Genomic DNA, 27467 nt, shown 5'->3' on the forward strand with positions numbered 1-27467 from the left:
TGTCAAGCACGCGCGGTACTCCGAGCCCGTCGGGAGCGAGGCTGACGCGCGTCCTTGTGCGTGGCTCGAGGGCGCAGCAGCTAAAGCTGCACGGACACACCGGGCCCAGAGCGCTCGCGGACTCTCCCGTCGTTCATTTTGTTGAGGCGGACTCCGACCGGCAGGGACTGGAAACGTGTGAGATCATATGTGTGTGAAGGGGGACGCCATAGCGCAAGATGGTTCGGGAAACCAGGCACCTTTGGGTGGGAAATTTACCCGAACACGTCCGGGAGGAGAAAATTGTGGAGCATTTTAAGCGGTAGGTTACGCAAGAGGAGCAGCGCGCGCTAGGTGTTAGCAGGCTAGCGACCAAGGCTAATGCGGCTAATGCTAGCTGGTTAACTTTTACCGGGCAGGGGCTTCGTTATCCGCCGCCTGGGCTGTTACTGCAGCACGGCGATGTTTGTTGGAGCGAAGTACCGAGATCACAGCCGCCCGTGTGTAAATGTCCAGGGCTCATGGTGTTTGTGGTTAACTTTTGCTAACGCCAAGGCGAACGGCTAAGGGCTGCTAGCCACCGAGCTAACCACCCAACCAACCAACCATTTTGTGGGAAGTCGAGACGTTTTCATGATCAGTCCGAGCCAGGGCAGCCTCAACTGGCCAGCAGGTCAGATAACGACAGGCGACCTGTGTTGTTCGCCAACATCTGACACACGAGGTTAGCTTTCTGCTCGGCAGAGTCTCCGTGCTGTTGTATTGACACTGAGAAGCGTTGAAGATAAAATCTGAGCCCAACAATCAAAGAGTTAGCAGGTTGTTGAGCTGCTTGACGTCGGTACATTATCGTAACTCATCTCTAAAACTCAGCTCAGAGGAGTCGTGGTTAGCAGGTTACAGGTAAACTAGTAATCAGGGAGCTGAATTAAAGCTGACAGCCTTAGGATGTGAGCTGTCTCTTGTTTATTATTATTTAAAGTCCACTTACTAAACTCATCAACAAGTACATGTACATCTACAGCACAACAAACACCACCTCCATTTACAGCAAATGGAGCCATTTTAGTACATTACTAGTATTGTGTACTTGAAGTGATGCTTTTTATGGCTATAGACACTGACATTTGACGTCTGAGATCCCAGAATAGTATTTGAAAAAGTACTTTGATGGTTCTGTTGATAAACTGTAAGTGCAGAGTCCAACAATCCAGCAGAACTGCAGCCTGTTAGACACTTCCTCATGTTAAGACAGTTCAATGCTGTTTAGTAGCTTAAATAGACAAAAGAAGCAGAAACCTGCTTTCATTCATAATTGGAGGGTAGTAATCTCTGTTACCTCATAGCATCAGTGCCTCGTCTGGTCTTAATTTATCAGATATTGGCATACCTTCGAACAGATGAGCTCACTATTCTTAGCCAGTGTATGTGTAATTTCCTATTTGTTTTCTTTGTGCTTTCCCTTCAGGTATGGGCGTGTGGAGAGTGTTAAAGTTCTACGAAAGCGAGGGTCAGAGGGTGGTGTTGCAGCCTTTGTGGATTTTGTGGATATCAAAAGTGCGCAGAAGGCTCACAATGCTGTCAACAAGATGGGAGACAGGGACCTTCGGACTGACTACAATGAACCTGGATCAGTCCCTAGTGCTGTTCGGGGCCTTGAAGACAGCTCCCCCTCGAGCAGCCGAGACGTTACAGGATTCTCTAGGGGAACAGTTGGTCCAGTGTTTGGTCCACCTGTGTCCCTTCACACCCGAGAGGGACGTTATGAACGGAGAATAGATGGGTAAGTGGACACAGCCTCCCCATAAAATCCAGGGGATTCTAGGTATTGGATAGGTGTAAAACCTTAACACGTAGTGTGGTTATTCGTGAGGAATAGATGCCTCAAGGGGGTTAGACAGAGGTAATCTAGGGATTGTTCCACTTTTCATCATAATTGACTCGCCGTTCCCACAGGATCTAAGTAAATTAACTACACACTATCATTTGGTAAGGTAACTATATTTCATTGTTTGACATCTGGTTTGGATATTACATCTGTGAGGAATATCCTGTTGAGTTGTGGATTTATTACATTTTGTGGGAGACTGCCTCAGGGAGCGTTTGGATATTTTTCTCCTAAACATGGGATATATCCTTAATTTTTTTTTTTTTTTTTTAAATACTTGGATTCACTTGAAACTGGAAGTAAATCTCTCCTATGAAGGATGCACTTTGCTTTGAAGAATTTATCCAGATAGTATATCCATACTTCAAGGTCCTTCTATCTTGGGTTGTCAATTTTTGGAGTATTTTTATCATTTTTGCATGTGTGGATATGACATTTTCTGGATTAAAGTTTTAAACAAGTGGATGAAAGAATTTGTTTCATCTCACAAGAAAGGCCCAAGTAGTGCATATGTCCTAAACTATCTCAGTCATTTTAGTATGCGATTAACTATATATCATTACCACATTCTGGCCCAATTATGGACAAATCAAATGCAACAAAACATTTAACAGGCAAAACCACAACCTCTGACACATGGATGTAATTTTGACACTGACTTTCAATCACCAAGAAGATCGGAAGAGCACTGAGGATCCAAACAAGCGGCCAGCAAAGTTTGTGGAGCTATTCTTGTTTTGGATTGATGCCCATGAAGACACAAGAAGACCGCATAGTTGGAATGTAACCTCCTGGATGTATGCAATACGATACCCCATGTTGGATGTACTGATGTGGACCTGAGTGTGGATAGATGTAGCAGCCTTTCAGTTGGATTACTGGATGTGTGGATGTAGCCGTGCAAGGCCTCAGTGAGGAGAAGAGCACTCCAGTTATAGTACAGAAAAATGAAGACAATTTTTTTTCATAGTATCTTGAAACCGTACTACATAAGATGAAGTCTGCCAGTATATTCACCTGATTGCGCATGAGGATTTTATGTGCTATGATCGTAGTGTTTGAGTCTGCCAGCTTGTGTGATGCTGAAGTACTTGACAGTGACAAGTGGAATACTTTTTTGGGGGGGGGGTGGACTTTCTACTTCCTTATATTACGCAAGAAGACGGATCTTGGTGGATGTATTTTCCATTTAAGCACCAACTTATCATATAGGCAACATGGAGTGCACTGAATTACACAGAATTTCATCAGTTTTTTCTTTTTTAAAAACTCATATTTATTTGAGGTTTCATGTTTGCGCCCCCCCCCCCAAACATTTCCTGAAACCCATAAAGAAGTCCATTACTGTGGTTGTTTTATTTTTCACTTTTTCCATCCCTTGAAGAGAATTAAGTAGCCTAACTCTGGATTATACAACATCAATGTGCTGGCCGGGTGCTCCACGGTATTTGAAGATAATGTGCAATATGATTCAGGAGAACAGTTTTTACCAAATTAGATCAATTGATTTTTTTTTTTTTTTTTTGATTTTTTTTTTTTTTTTTTTTTTTTCCCCCCTCCTTGGCTCCTCATGTGGGCTCTCACATTCTGACCATCTAGATTTTATTGGGATTAGTTTCAGTAACTTCTTTTCCAAAAGGTTGGTATTGCTCTGCCCTCTGCATATTTTCATTTTCTAACCTGCCGTAGTGCTTTGTCTAATATCTTGTTTGGCACTGCTTTAGGAAGAAGATTATTTGATGTGAGAGAGGAAACTTATGTTGTCTAAAATGCATAAATAAATATATACAGTACCAGTTAAAAGTTTGGACACACTTTCCCATTGAATTCGAATTTGTGTATATAAGTGCCTCTTTCTTTCAGCATCACATAAGTACTGTAATGTTTTCACACTGAATACATTGATCTGAATCTGCATGCATTTTAAATTGCCATACCATGGTACTCCATCATGGAAAATTATCCTGTTGAAATTTTAGAAGTTTAATTTATTTTCTGTTCTTTTTTTTTTTTTTTTTTTTTTTTTTTGCTAGCTATGGTTCATGAACAGTCATCCTCTGAAATCAGGTGCCCTGGACACCCCATGAAGCAAAAAGTGCTCAGTTGTTTTTGTTGTTGTAAATAAGAGCTCAAGACCAGTATTTCAACAGTGCTAATTCTGAGTTTGGACAAGATCTTCAAAGTTAAGCAAAGGTTGCATTGATGTTCAATGTCTGGGGTGGCTTTGTTTCATGTGACTGTTTATGAATTTACCTTAAACAGAATTATGCATGTTTGTAAGGCTTCTTGCTAAAATTTCAAGTTTACATTTTCGGGCAGTTTTGATATGGGAGCAGTGCCACAAAATTCATCTATATTACTATTTACAGACAATGCCAGTGTTTGGTTGACATGAAGAGATACATTTATTGGGCTTATGTGTCTAGTTTTGAGGAATTTGGCATTGTTTGTTTTTTTTTTTTTATTTTATTTTAATCAGTTACATGCTTCTCTTGAGAACCTTGTAAACTCCCAAATATCATATTTTAATGAAAATATCCAAATTATGAAATGTGAGCTGGAAAAAAGCAAAGTTTAAAATGTTATTTAACATCCATTGGAGTCCTGCAACTGGATTCCCTTAAAAGAGACCTGTGTTTGGTTGCTCCAAATGAAAAATTGTCAGACTAATGAATTTTGTCTAAGAATGACACAGTCTCCATATGTGCAATACTGGCACTGGTTGTTAGTATTAAGTTTGTTAAATTGACCTCACATCAGTCTTCACTGTAATGACCATTTGGATTTTCACTGTTGTGCATTTACCTGCCGAAGTACCTTTAACTCTAAGTTACTTTTTCCCATTTTTGTTTTGAAACATAACAGTTTTCCCCTGTCTACCCTGTTCTTACTTTACAGTAGCTCAGAAGGCCGTGAACGTGCTTATGATCACAGCCCATACGGACATCATGACCGCAGTGGCTCTTTCGACAGACAGCGTCACTACAATGCTGATTATTACCGTGATCGTTCTATGTTTTCTACTGCTGGCCCAGGGACCAGTGCTATTGGGGGAAGCTTTGAGGCATCTGACCCACATTTTGACTCCAGAATTCGAGATCCCTTCACTCTCACTAATTCTACCCGACGTGACCTCTACAGAGATGACAGAGGGCGACGTGCTGATAGAACTTATCATCATCGTCGGAGCCGATCATCTCATTCCTCACAGTCTAGGCACCCTTCCCCCCAACGGACCACAGGACAAACCCCCAAAACTCCTCATTCCCCTAAAAGAGCTCCTATTTCCCCTGGGAGAGGCCCAAGATCTCGATCCCACAGCAGATCTTCAAGCTCCGATTCTGTCAGCAGCACAAGCAGCACAGGCAGTGGCAGGTGCAACAGTTGTTTTACTATTTTATTAAAATGATTTCACTTGTTTCCTGGGTTTGTTGTCAAATTAAAACATTATATTGGTGAACAACCCTCCATAGATAAGTTTTACTCTCTCAACAGTGATTCAAACAGCAGTTCAAGTGATGGTTCCCGTGCACGTTCTGTTCAGTCATCAGCTGCACACGCACCTCCTCAGTCTTCGATGGTGCTTGATTCAGATGAGCCACGCAGAAGCTTTGGAATTAAAGTACAAAACCTACCAGTGCGCTCAACAGGTGAGTTTCTGACATGCCTCTCAGAGTCAGGCCAAGAACCTTTTTCAAGTTCTATACTTACTCAGAACTGTCAGTAAGTCTTGTTGTGACAGTTCTGGTAAGCACCATCATATATCTAAAATCTGTAAATAACCTTTAAAGTGGGATACAAATTGGATATTAATTTACACAGCAGATGATAAAACATGAACCACCTTAAAATTATGCGGTAGAAGATGCTCATGTGATCAGTTCAGAAACGTAGGTTTGGGTTATCATGCCTGGTTCCTATTGTAAATGGAGCAAACGTTAACAGACCATAATGAGTTTCTGTAATCTCATTATCTCTCTTAAATTCTTAAACTGCGTAACAAATTGTATATTGATGCTTCAGGGCTTCTCTAGACACTCAGACCCTTTGTAACGCATATCTGCCTGACAGACACGAGTGTCGCTGTAATAAGAATTTTAGTCTGATTTGAGTAAGAAATCAGGAACCCAGAGAGGAGCAACTATGGAAGGAAGTTGTGAGAGGAAAAGGAGTTCTCAAAATGGAAAGCATTGTTCAGTGGGACTGAGTTTAGATAGCATGGGGACTGAGTCATGATTATGATTCTTAGTTTCTTAGGAAATATGTTTTCAGTACTATTTTTTTGAAGAACAGGTGAATAATAGTAATGGTCTTCCCTTGTCAGACACAAGTTTAAAGGATGGACTCTTCCATGAGTTTAAGAAACATGGGAAAGTGACCTCAGTGCAAATTCATGGAGCATCAGAAGACAGATATGGTTTGGTGTTCTTCAGACAGCAAGAGGATCAAGAAAAAGCCCTTACTGTCTCCAAAGGAAAGCTGTTCTTTGGCATGCTTATTGAAGTCACTGCTTGGAATGGTCCTGGTAAGTGATAACATTGTTATCAAGAACACAATTAATTGTCCTGAATAGCTGGTTCTGACAGATTCATTCTCCAACAGTAATGTCAAAAAACTGTGCTGATGATTGTAATTGTAATGATAAACCTCCTCCTTTCCTCAGAAACAGAGAGTGAAAACGAGTTTAGGCCCTTGGATGGGCGGATAGATGAGTTCCACCCAAAGGCGACAAGAACCCTGTTTATAGGCAATCTTGAGAAGACCACCAGTTATCAACAACTCCTTGACATTTTTCAACGATTTGGAGAAATTGTGGTAAGCTGCCATTTTAATGGTATTGTACTAATAATTTTGTACATTGTAGATTTGATATTGTTCTCTTAATTGTTCTTTTCTCCTCAAGGACATTGACATCAAGAAAGTAAATGGAGTTCCCCAGTATGCCTTTGTGCAGTATTCTGATATTGCTAGTGTCTGCAAGGCCATAAAGAAGATGGATGGAGAGTATTTAGGAAGCAACAGACTAAAGGTAGTGTTTTCACTCAAACAATAGTAGCATTTCAGGACTGTGTATGGTTTGTCTGTTATGTTGTGGTTTTACATGTTGTTCTTCTCTTTGAAGCTTGGTTTTGGAAAGAGTATGCCCACAACATGCGTCTGGCTGGATGGTTTGGCAGCCAATATCACTGAGCAATACCTCACACGGCATTTCTGCCGCTATGGACATGTAGTTAAGGTAAAGTGTTACATTTTCTCTCGCTATACATTTGCTCTTTTGAGTTGGTTACAGTATTTTTTTTTTTTTAATTGGTCTATTTTAGGTTGTTTTTGATAGACTGAAAGGAATGGCCCTCATCTTGTACAACAACACAGATTTTGCTCAGGCAGCTGTTAGGGAGACTAAAGGCTGGAAGATTGGTGGCAACAAAATAAAGGTAAAACACAAAAATCAAACATTATTTAGTTAAGAAGTAAAACAGATTTCATATTTTTGTGTAACTCTTGTATGTAATTGTTCATTTATGATAGGTGGACTTCGCAAGCCAAGAGAGTCAGATTGCATTTTACCGATCAATGCAGGCATCTGGTCAAGACATTAGAGACTTGTATGAAATTCCTCCAGAGCGACGGTAAATTACTCATTGTTCAGTGTATGCTTTTTTTTTTTTTTGTAATTTTCTAAAGTTGTTTTATATTAAAGTAACTGATAAATATTTCACTTAAGGTGCTAATGTTTAGGATGTCAGTTCTATTGTAAAATATGCAAACAAAAAAAGTATCTAACACTTCTGAAAGCTACAGATCAACTTGTGTGAATTAAATGGGTTAACATAATTAATTTCCCTTGTATTTCTGTTCACTCTACAGGGAGGATCGCAGACCTCCATACCATGAATTTACAGCAGAAAGAGCTTACTATGAAAATATACGAACCCCTGGCCTCTATCCAGAGGATGCTCGAAGAGACTATGCTGCTCGCAACAGGGACCGCTTTCCCGACCTGGAACATTATCAGGGGGATCACTATGACCCACGTTATCATGAAGACCCAAGAGACTACAGAGACTACAGGGACCCTTTTGAGCAAGACATTCGAAAATATACATACATTCAAAGAGAGCGAGAAAGAGAGCGAGAACGTTTTGAGGCTGACCGCAGCAGATGGAGTCCTTCCCATCCAAGACGGCCTGTTACTCCTACTGTATCGCCTTCACCATCTGAACGCGCCCCCAGAGACTCAGAACGACGGGTGTACAGCCAGTCCTCGGAGCGAAGTGGTAGTGTGAGCTCAATGTCACCACCACACTTTGACAAATCAGAAAAGACCCTCCTGGAACATGCCTCCAAGAGTGACAAGAGTGAGAAGAGCAATCAGCAAGATCGTGTGGCAGGTGCTGAGAAAATCAAGCGAGCTAAACGAAAAGAGAAAGGTGAGAAAGACAAAACTGAGAAGGTAAAACCAAGGAAAGCAAAGGGGCAGTCCCCATCCATCCCAGTGCCTGAAACAGAGCTAGAGGCCAGTTTTGATGGAGGGTCTGGAAGAGGAAGGGGACTAGACCAAGATGCTTATGAGAGACAGAAATGTAAGGGGGATGGTGATTCTCTTTCTGTAAGTCAGTTGTCAAATGCTCCTCATGAATCTGTAAAAACTGAAAGATCTGAAATGAGTAAAGGTGATAATTCAGATCTAGATGGGAAACATCGACCAAAGAAACATCTGAAATCTGGAAATGATACGGGAAGTGATGGCAAAGATTCATCTGTGGATTCAGATCGCCTTGCTGCAAGAAAAAGGCGCTTTGGTTATTCTGGTGGAAGAGCTGTTTGTCAGAAGAGAAGTAGGCATGAGGAAGAAGATGCTAATCAGTCCTCTGATTTTGGAAGCACTGCCACATATTTGAAAGAGTCAGACATTGACAAACACAAAGATTCACAACGGAGAGATTCAAGACTCAAAACTGATAAAAGTGGTAATCAGAAGGAAGGTCAAGAAGACCTTAGAGGACAAAACGAGAAATCAGATGTGTCTTTGGACTCACTGGACTCAAAACGACATCCAGGCCACACTTCATCCAGAAGGATTTCACATGAAGGGATTACAGACCAAAGCAGTGCAAGAGAACAAGAACAGCATGCTACTTTAAAAATTGGCAGTCAGAATTTGGATTCTGACAAAAGTGCCAAAAACAAGGAAGACCATGTTGATATTGACCTGTCTCAGAGTTACCGGAAGCAAATGGAGCAAAACAGACGTTTGCAGCAACAGCAGCGTGAGTCTGACAAACCAGACAAACCAGGAAGCCCTCAGGGAAGTGAAATAGAGGACTTGGAGCACCGCAGTCTCGTGCATGAAGTTGGTAAACCCCCTGAGGATGTCACTGATAATTTTCCATCTCACAAACTAAAGAAATTAGACCAATGTGACAGTGAGTCAGGAATAAAGAGAGAGCGCGTCTACAGGAGTTTTAGACAAAAAAGTGAAGACCCTGACTGGAACAGCACCTCTTCTCCAGGACATCAGCACTTCTCTAATCAGGCAGATGAGGAGTTTGTGGATCCTTCTCACAAAGAGTTAAGTAGAAATGATGAAAAAACTCACCCAGATCTGGAGCTTTTAGTCAAAAGGACACATAACACACAAGTAAACAAAGCCAACGCTCCGCTACTAAATGTGGAAGAAGAGCAACAAAAGAGGTGGGAGAGCAGAGTTAAACAAGACTTGTTACCTGACTTGAACTTCTCCAGAAGCCATGGTAAAAACATTCACAAGCGTTTGGAATATGGTATTTGGCACGACTTGGAGCCTGGGGAAGTACGATCTGACTGTGAAGAGGACAGAGAGCCCAAACCGCACTCTCCCGTACCCTCAACATCTTTTTCTGAGAGGCCAAGAGTTGACAGGTTTTCAGACCCCAAACAAGCGCATCTTGAAAGGAACAAATTCTACTCCTTTGCACTTGATCAGACCATTACGCCTGACACAAAGGCACTGCTTGAGCGTGCTAAATCTCTCTCATCTACCAGAGAAGATAACTGGTCATTTTTAGACTATGATTCTCATTTTGCAAGTTTTCGCAACAGAAAAGACACAGAGAAAGTAGAATCAACACCAAGACCCACACCTTCCTGGTACATGAAAAAGAAAAAGATTCGAAGTGGATCTGAAGACAAACTTGATGACAGGAAGGAAGAGCCTAAGCCAGAGGAACAGGAACGCAGGGAACTGTTTGCCTCCCGCTTTCTTCACAGCGCCGTCTTTGAGCTGGACTCTAGACGACTTCAACACTTGGAACGCAAACATGAAGAACCTGAGCATACACAAAACCAACAACCTGGTCAGCAAGGGACAGAAGATGGTGAACTTGAAACGGGCCCGGTTGTTCTTTTTCATGAGCTTTTTTTGAAACTCACACGACTACAGCAACAGAAGACTAAAAGCCAACATGTGCCAGAGGCAAAAGTAGACACGATACTCACAGATGAGAACAAAGTTGAAAAATCACCTGTTCAAGCTTTGCAGTCTCTTGAAACAGATCCTATTATAGACCCAGAAATTAAACCCATCAGTCCTGCTGAAGAGCTTATTCCTGAACCTCGACTCTCAACTACTTCTGTGACCCAATCTGTGGTCAGAGACTTTTCTCCAGTAGAAGAAAAATGTTTTCCACTAAAACCAGCCACTGAATTATATGCCCCTGGCACTGTAATAAAGGAAGAGGTAAAAGACAATGGACATATTGTACCCATGCACCACCCTCCAAGTGAGACATATGATTCTGAACCGACACCTGTAGCAGAATCTGATCGCAGTTATTCAATGGATAGATCTACACTTTCTCCATCTGATGGGAAGTTGGGTTTTGCTACAGAGGATGTAAAACCTCAGGTTGCAGAACAGTCATGCCACCACGATTCACATGACGAATTTGTTAGCAGTTCAGAAGCTGAGCTTGATCCTGACATAACACAGTCAGAAGTGCCTGAAGAAACTTGTCTCATACCACCCAGTCTTATAGAGGAGGTGGATGTAGTCAAGAAAGAGAGCCACTCCACTTCTAAACCAGTAGCAGAGCCTGAGGCAGATACAAAAGATCAGTTTAGTAATGTCCAGATGCCTAGTGATAATGATACAAACGATGAGCCAGTCTCACCTCAGAAAGAACATAAAACAAAAGAAATGAAAAATAAAAAGTGCAAACAGTCTCCTACTCAGGTTGCTCCTGTTTCAGTCACATCTGCCTCAGGCCCAGAGAAACAGGCTACACGCAAGAGTGAGCGCATTGATAAAGAGAAGCTGAAACGTGGATCATCCCCAAGAGCTGAATCAAAGTCTACAGGCAAATCTCCTATTCATGGATCAGATCCTGACTTTTCAGAGCAAAGCATATCATTAGGCAGAGCCAGACGGAGAAATGTTAAATCTGTATATGCCACCCCAATTGAAGATGATACACCCGTTCGTTCTGTAAAGGAAATTACAGAGTCACCACGCTCTGCAAGAAAAAGAATTATAGACAAAGAGACAACACAGCAAAATATCGAACAGGATCCACCTGCTACAACCCATACAGCTAAACGGGGCCGTCCTCCTAAGAATCGCAGACAAAGTGAAGATAGTTCAACTGTTAAAGCAGAAAAACCCAAAATTGACAATAAAGACACCGATTCAAATGAATCAGAAAGTGAACGAATTCCAAGAATGTCAAAAGGAAAAACACCACCCTATGCCACGAAGGGTTCACTGAATCAGGTGTCCACAGCCTTAGGAGCTGGATTAACAAGGAAGGGGGACAAAAATGAGATGGCTGAGAATGATGATCAGGAATTAGATATCACAGATGAAGATACCTTGGCTTTGCAAGATTCAAGATTATGTATAGCAGATCCATCAATTAAAGTGGACCCCAAAAAAGAGGAGAAAGAGACACAGGGCAGGGAATTGGGAAAAGATAAAGAAGTTCTCCATGAAAAAGCTTTTGAGGGTAAATCAACTGGGAAAGAGACAGATTCCTTCGTTCTGGAAGCGAAACCCAACTTGGAAAAGGACAGGATTGTTAGAGGAAAAGCCAAGTTCACAAGAAATCCAAAGTCCCCTGTCCTCAAGAACCTCAAAATAAGACTAAATGTCACAGAAGTGAAAGATCTCCTTCAGTTAGGGGATGATGAACATGGCAGTCAAGAAGACTGTTCAAAAAAGTCCAGACCTGGTGACCAGAGTGATCGTGTTTCAAAGTGCAATAACGTGAACAAAGCAGACTCCAACACTGAAGAAAAGGAAGTCCAGGAAACATCAAAAAGTCTAATTTCACAAGAGCTGGAGTTGGAGCAGGCTGTGGAGAACATTGCCAAACTTACAGATCCAGCTTTTCCAACAGAACACCCAACACCACCTGTCCCACATACAGAAGCAAAAAGTGAGCCAGATGAAGAAAAACCTTGTAATCCTGCTAGTGAGAAAGAACTCATGGATGCTATTGACTCAATAACCGATGATGTAGCTGTGTCATCATCCCAACCATCTACAGTAAACACAGATGTGGGTTCAGAACCTGACATGCAAGATTTCATTCAGCCTGCCAAGGATGATGATCCTGAAACAAGTACATCTACTACACAAGAGGAACCTGTCCTCCCAGCTACACCCAAAAAGGGCACAAAAGGACGACCTAAAACACCTAAACGTTCTAAAGGCCAAAGGCAAGTAAGAAAAGACTTAAAGGAAGAACATTCAACAAGTGAGGAATTGACAACTCCTTTAGAAGATAGAGTGTCTGATGTAACGATTGTTTCTGAGGAACCTCCATTGGCTGCAGCTGCAGCAGTTATTACTCCTACTGCTTGGAAGCCAGAACTTGAGCCTTCAGCTGTCAAAGCTTCAGATGCAAACGCAGAGTCAGAGTTGACTTCTGAAGAACAGGTTCAACATCTTAAATCTGTTTACCCCCAGTCTAAAAGTCCCTTGTGCCCAAAGCCTCAACAGTTGCCACCTGATTGTGGATCCTCTTCTCCATCTCTGCTAGCTAACAGACCCAATATCAGACCCATTCAAGCAAGTAAAATTCCTGTTTCTCCACCAGATTGGTGCCCCCAGTCTAAAGATACAAGTATTTCATCCTCACCTGGCATTGCCATAACGTCCAAGGAAAACCAGCCTTTACACTCAGACTCTGAGAGCATCAACATTGACCATGGCACAAGTGACTTGAGACAGATTCTTATGAAACACAAAACTATTTCACTGTCAGGCAGTAGTTCAATTCCTAGTAATCTGCCCACTGTCCGAGATCAGAACCCATCTGAATGTAATACCATATCGGCTATATTACCTAACAAGTCACCTCTACTTGAAACTAGAATGGCTGCTCATTCAACCCCACCTGTTGTTCGACCTCCAGCCTCACTATCCTCTCCTGAGACGAAGTCTGTGATTTCTGTTATTGCATCCACTGGAACCTCTGTTATTAGTCGTGTTTGCAACCAGCCTGAGGTTGAGGACAAAGTAAACACTGGAAATCCCTGCATCGACATGGCTCCACCCAAACCAACATATAGGCCCAGCAAAGATGACATCGCTTCATACCACGGATCAGGTGTTGGTGATGATGGGGGAAGTGCTACACGCTTCATTGTTGAAAGCCCCACTCTGGGTATGGGATCTTGCCCAGGTCTGAGGGTAAATACATCTGAAGGAGTGGTAGTATTAAGCCACTCAGGCCAGAAAACAGAGGGACCACAGCGGATTAGTGCAAAGATAAGTCAAATCCCACAAGCTACACCAGTTGACATGGAATCTCAGCAGATGGTACCCATGCCCCAGATAAAACAGGAGATTTATGGCCCTTCTCAGTCAGGACTTCAAAAGGGGCCTTCCTCGCAAACAGATCATGGGCATCCTGGTAAAGCACAGTCAGCTTCGTCTTCAATTAAACTAGAAAGCACTGGTTTGGAAAAGATGGAATCTACTTACCAATCTGGACCTCAAGGAGTGGTGAAGCGTCTCCCACCCGGTAACCAGCAAGTAATGAGTTACCAAGACTACATGCCATTAAAACACCAAAAGAAAATGGACAGTGCTGATCCTCACGGTGCAGATGGCACTAAACCACCATGGACCTCTGCTATTAGTCCTGCAATAAGCCCCCATTTGCCCTCTCCACCAGGCAACCATGTTGGATTTGTTACAGCAGCTGGTGACAGAGCTCCTTCACATCTTGGTGGTGTCAAGCAGGAACCACGATCCCCACGCAAGTCTGGTCATCCACACTCTCAGTTTACTAAAGTGTCTTCACCGATTGGCTCCTCATCTCCTAAGGGCATACAAGTGATGTTATCCACTGGCCTTCCTGCCATGCAGCAGTTTATTACTGGTGTACATCATCCAGAACAGTCGGTTATCATGCCACCTCACAGCGTGCCTGGAGGACTAGGACGGATGTCTCCTCACTGTGTTACCCAGTCAATTCCAGTAGGGCATCTTGTCCAAGGAGATGTTCGGGTTAATACTCCACCAATCTCTGTGATGAGCTATGGTATGCATACTGAGTCTCTTGCTACTCCCTGGTCTGGTCCCATGCAGCCACGGTCGACCTCACCTCAGGCTGTCGGCAGAGACAAGGTTCTCAAGGTAAACCCTGGTTCTTTGAGGAGTCACGATGGTGAACAGGAAGAAGCCAGACACTTCCACATGACAGGAAGACAATCGGCCACACAGCTAAAACCTGAGACTATGCAGTCAGATCCTCGTGGGCCCTTGCGTGGTGGTGTACCATTGGAAACATACATGGCACAGAGAGATATGCGAGTGCTCTTGCACCAACAGGGGGAGCGTTCAGCCACAGACCCCCATTCTGGACACATTCAAGAAACTCTTCCCCCCTCTTCAACACCTTCCAGCATACCCTTATCCCTGTCTCCAAGAGCACATGTGTTGCCTAAAGGTGTGACTGAGAAGGATATAGCAAAGCCATTAGAGCCAAAGAGGCCCCACTCTCCTCTTCCTAAAGATGGAACACTGGGTATCCGGCAATCTGGGCCAGCAATGGCATCCCCACAGAGGGTTCAGCTAATGCCACCAGGACCTAGTGGCTCATTCTCAGAGTACTCAGTAGTGTGTTCAAACCCAAGAAACATCCATTCTCAAATACCAGAGCCTTCCCCTGTTGTACCTAACCAGCCACCACTGAATGTCACATCTATGGTGAGTTTTCTGAACTTAACTTAAAAATATTATCCCTTTTATTAAAACCTGCCTCCATGAAGGTTAAATGGCATTATCCTGAAAGGGTTTTACTTTGGTTTGAGGACAGCGATTAATATTTGAAAAACTAGTGTAATTCAAAACTGCTCTGCAGCATGAAGCAATTAGATAGCAACCGTCTAAAACAAATCAAAAATGATTGCTATAACCTCCCTGAAGGTAGGAATTGTGCAACTCTGTTATATTTACCAACACTAGTCTCACATATGTGTACTAGTCTCACACACTAGTCTCACATATGTGTACTAGTCTCACACACTAGTCTCACATATGTGTACTAGTCTCACACACTAGTCTCACATATGTGTACTTAAACTGTCAAAGTGTCGATGCAAGTTTGTTGATGTTGAGGAACTGCTCGTGACACAAAGCATCATTTTCTGGAAACCTTAGGGTGCAGACCTCCAGCCAAAACCAGATGGCAAGATGACGCAGTTACTCACGGTAAGACAAAACTAATTGCAGTTTAAATCCAGGGTTGTTGATTTGAATAAGAACAGCCGTTGTCTGACAAACCTGGCTTTGTTTTGTCTCATATTTAAACAGAAGTACCCTATTGTGTGGCAAGGCCTGCTGGCGCTAAAGAACGACACAGCTGCAGTCCAGCTGCATTTTGTCTGTGGCAACAAAGCTTTGGCTCATCGATCATTGCCCCTGCAAGAAGGAGGTGCACTGCTTAGGATTGTCCAGAGAATGAGACTGGAGGCTTCGCAGTTGGAGAGTGTAGCCAGAAGAATGACGGTACGTGTCTTCTTTCATACCACGACTTACATCAAATTTAGTGAGTTGTGACTAACGGCATTTACCTTTTCTCTCTGCAGGGGGACAGTGACTACTGTCTTCTCCTTGCTCTGCCATGTGGACGAGATCAAGACGATGTCCTAAACCAAACTCAAGCTCTTAAGGCTGCTTTTATCAATTACCTACAGACAAAGTTGGCTGCTGGTATCATCAATATCCCCAACCCAGGTTCCAATCAGGTGAGACAGGATTGTGGATGTGTAAAGGTTTTTCCTCTGTGATCTGTTTTCATACCATACATATAGACACTGACAGAGAATAGCACTGGTGTTTGGCTTGTCTGGCCCTTACACAGATTAATATATAAATGTAGAATTATACAGACTGTAGTTATTCATCCACAGATCATTAGTCTGAAAGACATGCTGCTGTTGGAGCAGCTGAGAACAGCACAGCCCCATTTAAATATGAGCTTTTTTAAAGTTTACTTTTTGAAGATCACAACTTCATTTTAAGGACTTTAATATGAACATGTAACAGGTTCTGTTGGATTTGGTACTTAAAAAGTGAAATCCATTGTGTTAGAACAATGTACATTTTCTCTGTTAGTTCTTTCTACCATCATATGTCTGATTCAAGTTTTTCTTTGTTTTTCCAGCCCGCCTATGTGCTGCAGATTTTCCCACCATGCGAATTTTCAGAGAGCCATTTATCTCAGCTTGCCCCTGACCTTCTGAACAGGATCTCCAGCATCTCACCACACCTTATGATTGTCATTACCTCTGTGTGACCTTCACCGCTGGGAATCATCCCACTGATGGATGTTCTCACTGATGAGCCTCAGGAAACCAGAGGAATATGAGAATATTTTTCCTGATGGGAATGTGTAGGATATACCCTTTTAAAGGTTTCTGCTTTTTTTCCATCAGTCCTTTTTTTTTTTTTTTTTACCTTTTGTCACTCCAGTCTGGTATTTTTGTCCTTCTCGCAAGAACTCAGGGATGGAACAAACCAGAATCAGTCTTATTTGACCGCATCTCTGCTGTATTTCTATTTATTGGAATTTTATTTGAATGTCCAGAAATGCTCTGGAACAAAAATCATCAGGATGTTTGAACAACAATGGGTGGCTATATGGGTGGCCTTTTTCTTCCATTTCTTTGTCAACTTCATTTCTTTGCAACAGAGGATCATAGAAGCTGTTGAACCACAATGGCTAAAAAGACATTTCTACATGTAATTTGAAATAACTATGTACTTTATAGGGGAAGAATTAACTTGTAAAACTATGGAGACCCTGTAGAGGACCACGTTTGTTAAACAGCTTCTGTAATTCCACCAGCTCTGCTCTTTTTCTCACACTACTGAAGCAGTTTCACCCCTGGCACCTACCTTTGCTTTGAACAAGCTACAGTATGATTTGGGAGTTTTTGAATTCAGGACTTTGTAAATATTTTAAATATTTAAACTTTGTGGAGCTTGGACAACTTGACGAGATTTGAACTCTGGGACAGATCAGAGCGCAGTGTGGAAATTTAGATGGATATCATGGATTTTTGGGTGTAAATACTTGTAACACAAGAAGGTTGGCAAACTCTCCTGTGGAGTCTGCTAATGGCACTTCATATTTTGTAACTCAAATAAAAACAAATTCCAGAAAACCTGAGTATTTAAGATATAATCCTTTATTTGTAATGTGTGTGGTTTAGCCAAGAATGTTGGAGAGCTTAACTTTAATTCCTAGGTTTTAGGTGCACCCAGCTGAAGCTAATGCAGTCCAATACAACAGTACTCCAAAAAGTCCTCCCACCATAAAGTGGTGTTGTTGAACTGTACTGGATTATACAGAGAGGAAGGTCTGTCATCTACTCTTTTAAATGGATTCGTACAGCACTTTCACACCATTAGCCCAGAACATCTTTCACAAACATACAGTGATGGAACAGCCACTGGGGGCAACTCAGTGGGTCAGTGTTTGCCCAAAGACACTTCAACACGTGGACGGACGACGGGGATCGAACCACTGACCGTCCATAGACAACCTGCTCTATCTCCTAGGGCACAGCTGCCCCTCTGGGTGGACAACATGACACAAATGTAATGCAGAGCCACATATTTTTAACCAAAGAAATGTTACTAACAAACATGAAGAATTTATTGTAGAACTACAACAGCCTTTCTGCGCCACAGTTGCTTAACAATTGTAAAACATTCATGAACTACTTTGCTTCAGTGTTTGCTCATAAGATGCAATTTGCACTTTTAACCTTTAACTTGTCACAGCAGGAAGAGCGAAGGTTACTGATAACAGCTAATTATCAGGATGGTCACACAGAAACTCACAGACATATTTACCTCATTACAGAGAACAGTTACACGTTACTGAACATAAACCGCCACTTACCTCGGGCTGAAGGTAACTGTGCTACATACAATGATACTATATCTGACTGAAAAAACTTCCTGCATTAGTGTTTCAAGTCTACACTGGAGCCAAACACAGCCACCAGCTGGTCTTCATACTGGGAGATGTTCCTCTTCATGATGTCCATGCAGGGGCCCAGCAAACGCTCGAAGGCCTGGATGTCAATTACTGGAAAAAAAGGATTTTCTTTAGTTTGACAGCTGAAACATGCAGCTTCTGAGAAAAGTGATGAATGTTTCTGCTCACAATTTTTCATTAGGTGAAATGTAAATGACAGGGCTTATGATTTGAGTGATGTCATAGAGTATATTTGGCATTTATTTAAAAAATAATGATCTGCACGTCTAGATTTTATTAATTATAATGAAACAGCAGGAAAATGTGCTAATTAATCTCACGTGTATCCACAAATATGGGCCATCTTTTTTCAGACAGTTATATCTCCATCTTATTACAGTTTATGGATCTGAATAGGAGCAGACAAGTTTTACTATTACGCCATGTTTATACTGTTTAAGTGTTTCTGCTCTATGGGAATAAAATCTGAGGCCAGTGCAGACTAGTGGACTGAATCCTGTTCCTGTCTACTACAACTGTCTAGAGGTATTTATATTCAGTTTGGTTAAGGGTAACCAGCCAACAGGAGACACTGCTGCTGACAAAGCCTGTACATGTGAGTTTGAATCTATTAAGGAGCATCAAATGCATGGTCAGAGTTGAAATGACACTGGTCCTGTGCCCATTTGACCCGTCCAGCAAGCCGATCCCTGTCTAAATGCACAGACAGGTTATATAACATCCACTGACTGTAGATTTTGAGTCACTGTTGGTTTGGTTCTGCTACATCTTTACTGACCACAAAGGTCCTGATGCTAAGAGATGAAACTGAGACGTACCTAAACATTTTGTCTCTCCCACAGCATAAACAGACGCTGCCCGAGGTTTGTTGGTGACCAGCGCCAGCTCCCCAAAATACTGCCCTCTGGAGCAACGAGCCACCTCCACCTCTGTGTTATCCTGCTGACCTGCCATTGTCTGTAACAGACACAGGGGAGGCTGTGAGTCCTGCAGCCTAACAGACATACATGAAAAGATTATCTTTAAAACATAAAATGAAGAGGGGATGAAAACAGCTTCAGTTACAACATTGGAACTGTGCTTACTTTGCTTTTTATCATTATCTTCACTTCTCCCGACTCCACAATGTAGAAACAGTCGGCCTTCGCCCCCTGCAGAGCAGCACAAACACATTCATTAAGTGTAACCAAACCAAATTAGCGAATATAAAAGATTCAGCAACAAATGCCCCAACACTGCACCTGCGTTATTATTCTCTCTCCATCTTTGAACGCTCGAGCCCCCAAGACATCAACGATCTTCATTCTTTCAGACAGCTTGTTCAAAGAGAGACAACAAATACACTGCTGATATGTCCTGAACATAAGATGACTGAATGTCCATATCTTCAGTGATTATTGTGTTTTTAAAGATATATATGCTAATACTCACCTCCAGAGAACCGAGCAGAGGAACACACTCGATGAACGCCTCATACATCCTCCTTTTCTTCGCATTGTTTTTCACGATCAGTCTGTGAAATGTGGCTCGATCCTGGAGGAGCCCAAAACATACGAGTGTGATCTTGGCTTCTTTTTTATTTTAAAAAGGTGTAACACTTTCATTCACTTAATGTTATTTACAGTAACATCATACTGAGAGTTAATTCAATGAAGAACAGCATATGGCAACGCAGTGGCTTTAAAGGCCTGAAGGTCACTAACTTCTGTCAGACTCACCAGGCCCCATAGGGCGCCTTCCTGCGTTGCAATGATAGTGGCAGCTCGCGGCGTGTTGTACATAAGGGCCAGCTCACCGAAACTCCCCTTGTTGTTGTACTTTCCAACACACAAACTCATTCCGTCCTTCTCCACAAAAATGTCATACACACCCCTGGAAAGCAGGAGCTAATGTGAGTTTGACACATCATTTAAACTTGAATCTTATTAAAGAAAATCTCTCACTCACTTCTCTATGACATAGAAATTGTCTCCGTCATCTCCTTGGTCTATTATATGCTCCTCAGGTTTGACCAACACCTCAAACATGGCGTCCAAAACCTCAGAGAACTGCTCCTGCAGGACACGAGGTTGGATTATTTGTGTAGCAGCTTTCAATAACAAGGCAAAGTGCTCTATGCAAGGCAGAGAAATCCAGTAAACTATGGTGCAGTTTATCTGCATATAAACAAATACTCAAAATTTAAATTAATAAACGCCAGAGCTAAAAAAAAAAAGTTTGTTCCAGATGCATTTAGCTGATCTGAGGGGTTTATATGGTTATAATGCAGAATTCTGGGCTTCATAAACCAACAGAGATATTTAAAGTTTTGTCTGTCTTAACACTTTAGACACAGTTACATATTAAACTGTCTAGAAAGAAGTACCAGGTTTTCATCCTGACAGTGGATGAGCTGTTGTACCTGCTCCAGTGTTTTAAAGAGCAAAATATCTCTGCAAGCATCCTGAAGTCTGCGACGCTGCTCGTCCGTTTTGGGATGCACAACCCGGAGCTCTGCGTCGTCATCCTCCTCATCGTCATCAGGGTTGTACGCCTCTGCACAAACTGCAGCAGAAAAAGCTCATTAAAATCCAAAATGTATTAACATTAATTGCACATTATTTCCCAGTTACTGACCTGAAACTCTGCGATTGTATTTCCCAGTGGTGGACTCTGCAGAGACACAGTGGGAAATAGATTCAGTTTGACGTGTCTGTTACGGATGCACATCCCATTCGTTTGTTACAGAAGCTTTAGGGTTTAAACATCGACTAAATGACTTTTATTACATTATTCACTTGGAATAGAAAGTAAAACTAATAATAATAATAATGATAATAATAATAATAACACTCACTAACAGTCTCTTCCTCCTCTTCATTTGTCTCAAAGTTGACTCCTTTCCTTGCAGGTTTGACACTGCATTTTGTAACTCGCTGGTCGTTTCTTTGATTCTCCAGAATCTGGGTAAAATGCTCCACAGCAAATTCAACCAGGTTTGGTGGTTTGCGACGAAGCACCTCCACAGTGTATCCCTGTAAGAGCTCTCTGAGACCAGCTGGTATCTCAATATTACTCATCATTCAGGAGGGATTTGCCAATGACAGACCAAAAAAAAAAACAGCTCTAGAAGAAGAAGACCTGCATTTCACCAGAGCTCAGTTATTAATACCTGAAATATCAAATCTCTGCACCAGCTTGTTGCACAAATTTGATAAACACACTTTTCTCTGGGCTGTCATCACTGGAGCAAATTGATTCCTCCTCCCCTCATCCCACTCTCCCTCACATTCAGCATCTTATTGATTTCTTTATTTAGCACAGCCTGTCGGAAACTATTGACCTGGACTTTTCACATCAGATGTAATTAAAGGCCATCCAATGGATTACGCTTCAGAGCCTACTGGCAAAGAAACGGCAAACAGGAAAGTCATGCTGGTGCTGGCATCTGCAAAAATACAGCACCATCGCCTAAAATGTGCAGCAGAGAATTCTTCTAGATGTTTATGCTTCTACTTTAAGTTGTGAAGCCACATCAAACCTCTGCAGGGGGTTTCCATCCAAAAGTAACTGATATAAAACTGGAATAGGAAAGAAAAGGTAACTTCAGTACACCGGGGGAATTTGACTTCATGCTAAACTTTGTGGTGAGAGTTTTGTTTCAAGATCTCATGTTTTTCATTTCATCCTCCAGCTGCTGTGGGTCATCTGGGGCAAACCAGTATCTTATCCATTATAAAGTCCTTTCTAGCTACAGGTTTATGAATCCCAGCTGGTAAAAAAGGCCTCCCTTCACATCCAGCTACCATCTGTTTGTAGCTTTGCCTTCAGGAACGGAAGACTTAGATCACTACCTTCAAAACAATGAGACTTAGAGAGAAATAGTACGTATGTGTCACATGTTTGTATTTTTAACAAAGTTTGATTTGATTATATGATTTTAAAATTGGCTATTTATTGCATTAGCGTTTAGCTTTTAGTGCATTTGCATTGTATTTATGATCTGATGTATATTTACATTAGTGACGTATATTCTGGTAAATGTTTTATGTATGAATGTGAGTGTATATTTCTGTATGCAGCTTGATATATCTTGTATGAATGTATCACTGTTCCAATTAACTCTAAGTTGATATGGGAATCACGTCTTTTTGTCTTCATTAAGATTTTCAAACAGTACTATGGGTCAAAATTGGGGAAACCTTTAACTCCAGTGCAGAAGATAAAAAGCTCATCACTAGGCAGAAATACTGATTACACATTATTTACAACATATTTAAGGTGGAAAGAATAACTGATTTCACTTCTGTGGATGTAATTTTTAAAAAATGTTAAATGTATAAAATTTTATAATTACCTTTTGTTTCAGTTGTTTAAATTGGCATGGGCAGTCAATGCCAGTGAGAACAGTATTTATATATTCTTTTGGTAAATCCAAATAAGAGGAGCATTTAGAAATAAATCGCAAGACAAGTCTAATTTCTAAACCTGGATTCTGCTTTTAATTTTTATACATTTTCACATTCTGTCACTGAGCAAACAGGAGGTGAAGTCAGTATCAGCGGTCACTGAGTGGAGCATCACTGTTCAGGTTACAGACGGACTGAGACGCCCGGTATTGCTGAGAGACTGAACACACAGTACAACAAAACGCACCTTTTCCCTGAAATGTACACCTGCTTGCAGATTGCAAAAGGTAAGGCACGGCATGTTTGCTTCACTCCTCTTCTTATATAAAAATAATGCAATTAAAAAAAAAAAAAAAAAAAAATCAGCAACAAGTAAAAGAGAGTGAAGGACAATCAACTGTATCTGTGTGTGTGTGTGTGTGTACTGGCACAGAGTCGTTACAACACCTCTGCACTGGACCCTCTACAGGTCTAAATGGTCCATCGCTCTACAGTAACACAAGGTCTAAGTGATCAAGTACATTATTGGAAAACTGTTAAAATAAATGTGATTCAGTCTCCACGTGTGTGTTTGTGTTTCTCTGTACTGCTGCTAACTCCACTGCTCCTGGGATTCACATATTAGATGACAGTGAGTCTCTATCACAGGTTTGGTGCTAGCCAGTTCAGGAACTTCATTGCAAACTCAAATCCTAAGAAACAAGCCTGAAAAAAGAAACAAAAAAAGTGTACAATGGTGATGGAACAAATAAATGTTTTTGTTTTGTGTTTGCACAACAGAGCTAGATAAATAATTACTGTGGCCTTATTTCGAGTTGATGTATTTTCTGCATGACCCCACCTTAATAAGGCATAAGGCTAGTGATCCTATTTTTTGGGTTATTTTCCAAATATGCCCTGAAAAGTACATAAAAGACGTAGCTCCAAGCACAAAGACCTGCCCTCATTTTTCTACAGTCTCTGCTCATGTTTCTTTATATCAAAGATCAAATCTGAGCTACTGGCATTTATGGTTAAACCCCCTTTATCCTCCTTAAGCATTTCCAACTGGCCCCTGCTATATGTGCCATCTTTCCATTTCACTGGACAGTAGAAGAAGTGAAGTGCACTCACTGCGTTAGCAGGGAAAGCTCTAAGCATCACGGCGTTGAAGCCTTTATACAGCGAGGCCACGCCCTCCTCCCTGATCAGCTCCCGCAGAACGTCCCGAAAACCATTGGGATATTTTCCTTCAGGAGCTGTGGGAGAGACACATTTTTAGACTGTCTGGTCTGTAAAAGACGAGCTTAACTTTGGCAATATGGACGAAAGTGAAGAAACGTATCTGAAAATGTTCAGTGGAAGATAATTGGACTGTTTCATTCAGGAAAACGTTTCAGTGATTAACACTTGAATCCAGTTTCCACTAGCTTTGTACTTCTAGACATCATACAACCTGAATAATAAATAACCTACAGGCACTGAATTGCTGAGTTCAGTACAATACATACCCTTTTTTATTTCCGCACGAAACTGCATTTAGGTCTTTCCTAAAAATCTAAATACCCAACACAGCTGTCAAATCAGCCAACTGCACACAAAACAAAATCTAATCTGGGAAACTATAAAGTACAATAAGAAACAGAAAATACCAGAACTGAATCACTGAAATTATGACAAAACTGCAGTACAGGAGACAGGACAGAGACTGAACTGCTAATTCTGTTCTGGGTTACTGCAACAGCGGAAACGTTAAAAGAAGAAAGACAAAGATCATAAAGTTTCAACTAAAATCTGGGTATTTTTCCAGACTGGATAAAATACTCATAATCCAAAATGTTACGTTCAACAAACTGAAGAATGTAAAAACTAAACCTGTCTGGAAACGAGACTTCAGTACGTCGGGTGGGATTGCGACTGCCCAGTTAAAGATCCCAGCCATCCCTCCAGCAAACAGCACACTGGGAACACTGAGCTCATTATGGCTGCAGGGAAAAGACCACAGTCTCAGCTGCTCAAGCTTCTTCTAAACATAAATACTGTGTAAATACTGAGATAAAACAAGTATTCACCTTTTTCCTGCAGGTGTGAGAAGGTTCTTCAGCCACTCGTAGGACATGAAGTACATCCCACTGGCTGGAACATCTGAGGTAAAGAAAAAAAAAAAAAAAAAGACTTAAAAGCAGCAAAAATGGTTCATCAATATGGTTCCACTATCACGTACATATGTATAAACTAAGACAACATTTCCATTTCCAGGTAAATATCCTGTACTTCTCTTTGCATTATACAGAAGAAGTTTAAAGGGAACTAATGTAATCAGACGATCTATTTACAAAACAAACACACACCTACACAGACACTATGTTAACAGCCTGAAGGGGCTTAGAGAAAGCAAACATGAGCTAAAGTAACAAATGTATGAATTAGACAGTACAATTATATATAATTGGTGTAATTACAAGGTCATATTAGATCACACATCAACTCGCAGTCTGGCAGTCAACAGTTTCAAAGCATCTAAAAAAGGTCTCAGAGCTGTGAAAGCCCAAACTGCAACTCTGGTCAGCAAATTGAAAATTGCTTAACGCGTCAACTACAGTCTTAAAAAACACAAGACGAGCTGCATCGCGAAAAGTGGCAGGAAGTTGGAGGACACGGACACACATACACCCCCCAAACACTGAGGGTTGACAAATATTAAGGAAAGTTCATGTTTAGTTTGTTTTGCTTCAAGGAGGCACAGTGTGTCCTGCTGGGCAGCACAGGACAGAATAAGGTAAACAGACCATTAGGTCAGTTATTCCATCTGCACACTCCGAATGCCCAGCACAGCATGAAACCTCAAACCTCACACGAGTTAATTCAGTATCTATGAGTAAGGATCACCTCTCATGAGAGTCAGAGCGGTGCCTTTGTAGACCCCTCTGATCCCAGACTCTCTGTACAGCTGTTTGACACAGTCCATGGGCCCTGCATACTTCACCTCCCCGCTCGCTGCCTGGATCTGTAACACACACACACACACACACACACACACACACTTTAAACTCACTGTACAGACCTTTTCCCAAATAACAACCTTTCCAGACCTTAAAGCAATAAAACAGCTCTGACTGAAGAGGCTAAGGAAATATCAGCTGTTATGTAATCTAGAGTCAGAAGCACAAGGGTCACTGATTAGATCCTGTTCGTCTGTACAAACACACACGGTGACCTCTGACCTGTAAGAGACATTTGATTCGCTCTCCGGGAGCCATGATGGCCGTGGTGAACACACCAGACAACATCCCAGCAGCAAACAGCTGTGGATACCTGCAGGAGATGACACAAAGAAGCTAAGTACAACTTATCGCCCCCAGAGCGTCTAGAACGTGTCGCTCAAGAACATGGCAACCACCTACGTAAGGATATCGTCAGGTGTTCTCTGTTGTAGCTTCTTGCCCAGCCCGAATCCAAAGAAACAGACAGCAAACATGGGTGTGACTCCAATGATGGGGGCTGCCATGCCTTTATAAAGTCCTCTCACACCCTGTAACCCAAGAACGTGTCAGTGAAACATTATGACGAGGGAAGGTGGAACATTTGGAGCATATTTCAACAACAGTTTTCTTGGGCTTAGGGCAGCAGGCCCCCTCACCTCTTTGGCTAATGTCTGTTTGAAACAATCGATGGTTCCAGCATACACGAGGCGTTCTCCAGGTTTTGGTTTGGGCTGAGTTTGTAAACGCACCTGAGAGAAAAACAGGTTTAGAACTCACCTCACACAGTCAGGTCTCACTATAGTTGTGAGGACATTCATAGACATAATGTATTCTCTAGTAGACTCTTACCATCACAACTGAATGCCGAACCCTGACCCTAACCCTGACCCCTGACCCTGACCCCTAACCCTAAAACCAAGTCTTAACCCTCAAAAAAAAAAAAAAAAAAACATGACATTGTGAGGTCAGGCCAAAATGTGCTTACAACAATGGCATCAGAGTAAAACGTGTCCACACAACCACAGACAGATGTGGGTGCAACACACACACACACACAGCTCTCAAACTCATTTTGATTTTAGTTACTGGCTGTTCTTTCTTGGAACATGTGTTCTGTTGTTCTGTCAACATGTTCCCACAGTGGACTCAGCAGATGTGTTTGTTCTGTGACATGAGGAAACATGTTGGCAGCTTAAATCCACGAACACTGATCTGATTCCTGTTCGGACCAACGTGTTTTTCATTTAGGCACCGACAGATTTAGGTTCGGTCCTGGATCCAGGTGAGCTACCTGCAGCAGTGAGTCATGTGACAGGCTGAAGGATGACTCGGTGTTCTAACGCACCGACACACACGTGCAGTAATTACTTTAATGGTGTCGAGGGGGTGTCCGGCGAAGACCAGGCAGACGCCTCCAAACCCCCCAGCGAAGAAATTCTTCAGCGGACTGATCGGCTGCGGCTGTTTGGACATTTTCACTTCCCTCTGCAATAAAAAACAAAAACACGTCGGCGGAAGAAGGAAACGGACACCGGGAACAAACCGAGACACGCCGACGACACAGACACCAAGAAATAACATCTCACCTGTTCAGCTGTGGATCCGTGATGTTCCTGGTGTTCCTGCAGGACCTTTCCCCCACTTATCAGCCCGGACTGCTATGACTGCTGCACAGCGCTGCTACGGTACGTCTCCGTTTGGAGTCCGAGGAGAAACACTGTCACTGTCATTGTCAACAGTGAAACTT

The 27467-nt window shown here is 42.0% G+C and overlaps 2 protein-coding genes across 4 annotated transcripts; one reads left to right on the plus strand and one right to left on the minus strand.

Moving 5' to 3' along the window:
* The first annotated feature begins 44 nt into the window (after positions 1-44).
* Positions 45-17527, plus strand: LOC113130126 (msx2-interacting protein). 2 transcript variants are annotated; one of them, XM_026306466.2, is made up of 15 exons: positions 45-301; positions 1448-1762; positions 4766-5242; positions 5363-5517; positions 6192-6392; positions 6531-6682; positions 6771-6896; positions 6990-7103; positions 7189-7302; positions 7397-7497; positions 7736-15065; positions 15519-15569; positions 15672-15866; positions 15947-16105; positions 16525-17527. In XM_026306466.2, the coding sequence occupies exons 1-15, from the start codon at positions 219-221 to the stop codon at positions 16654-16656; spliced, it is 9705 nt and encodes a 3234-aa protein (XP_026162251.1). In that variant the 5' UTR covers positions 45-218; the 3' UTR covers positions 16657-17527. The 2 variants fall into 2 exon arrangements, with proteins under 2 accessions (XP_026162251.1, XP_026162252.1); XM_026306467.2 differs by having other exon boundaries at positions 4769-5242.
* LOC113130150 (mitochondrial carnitine/acylcarnitine carrier protein) lies at positions 17309-27416 on the minus strand. 2 transcript variants are annotated; one of them, XM_026306518.2, is made up of 18 exons: positions 27307-27416; positions 27089-27205; positions 26377-26469; positions 26141-26268; positions 25961-26051; positions 25626-25743; positions 24809-24881; positions 24740-24742; positions 21206-21423; positions 20986-21021; positions 20771-20913; positions 20317-20423; positions 20088-20241; positions 19801-19902; positions 19611-19685; positions 19455-19520; positions 19188-19326; positions 17309-18459 (listed from the first exon to the last, which is right to left on the minus strand). In XM_026306518.2, exons 2-18 carry the CDS (start codon positions 27191-27193, stop codon positions 18335-18337), a joined length of 1776 nt encoding a protein of 591 aa, XP_026162303.1. In that variant the 5' UTR covers positions 27194-27205; positions 27307-27416; the 3' UTR covers positions 17309-18334. The 2 variants fall into 2 exon arrangements, with proteins under 2 accessions (XP_026162303.1, XP_026162302.1); XM_026306517.1 differs by lacking the exons at positions 17309-18459; positions 19188-19326; positions 19455-19520; ... (6 more) ...; positions 21206-21423; positions 24740-24742 and adding exons at positions 22828-23462; positions 23871-23995; positions 24612-24721.
* Between the last annotated feature and the right edge of the window lie 51 nt (positions 27417-27467).

The sequence above is a fragment of the Mastacembelus armatus genome, chromosome 5 (assembly GCF_900324485.2).
Source record: "Mastacembelus armatus chromosome 5, fMasArm1.2, whole genome shotgun sequence".
Lineage (NCBI taxonomy): Eukaryota > Metazoa > Chordata > Actinopteri > Synbranchiformes > Mastacembelidae > Mastacembelus > Mastacembelus armatus.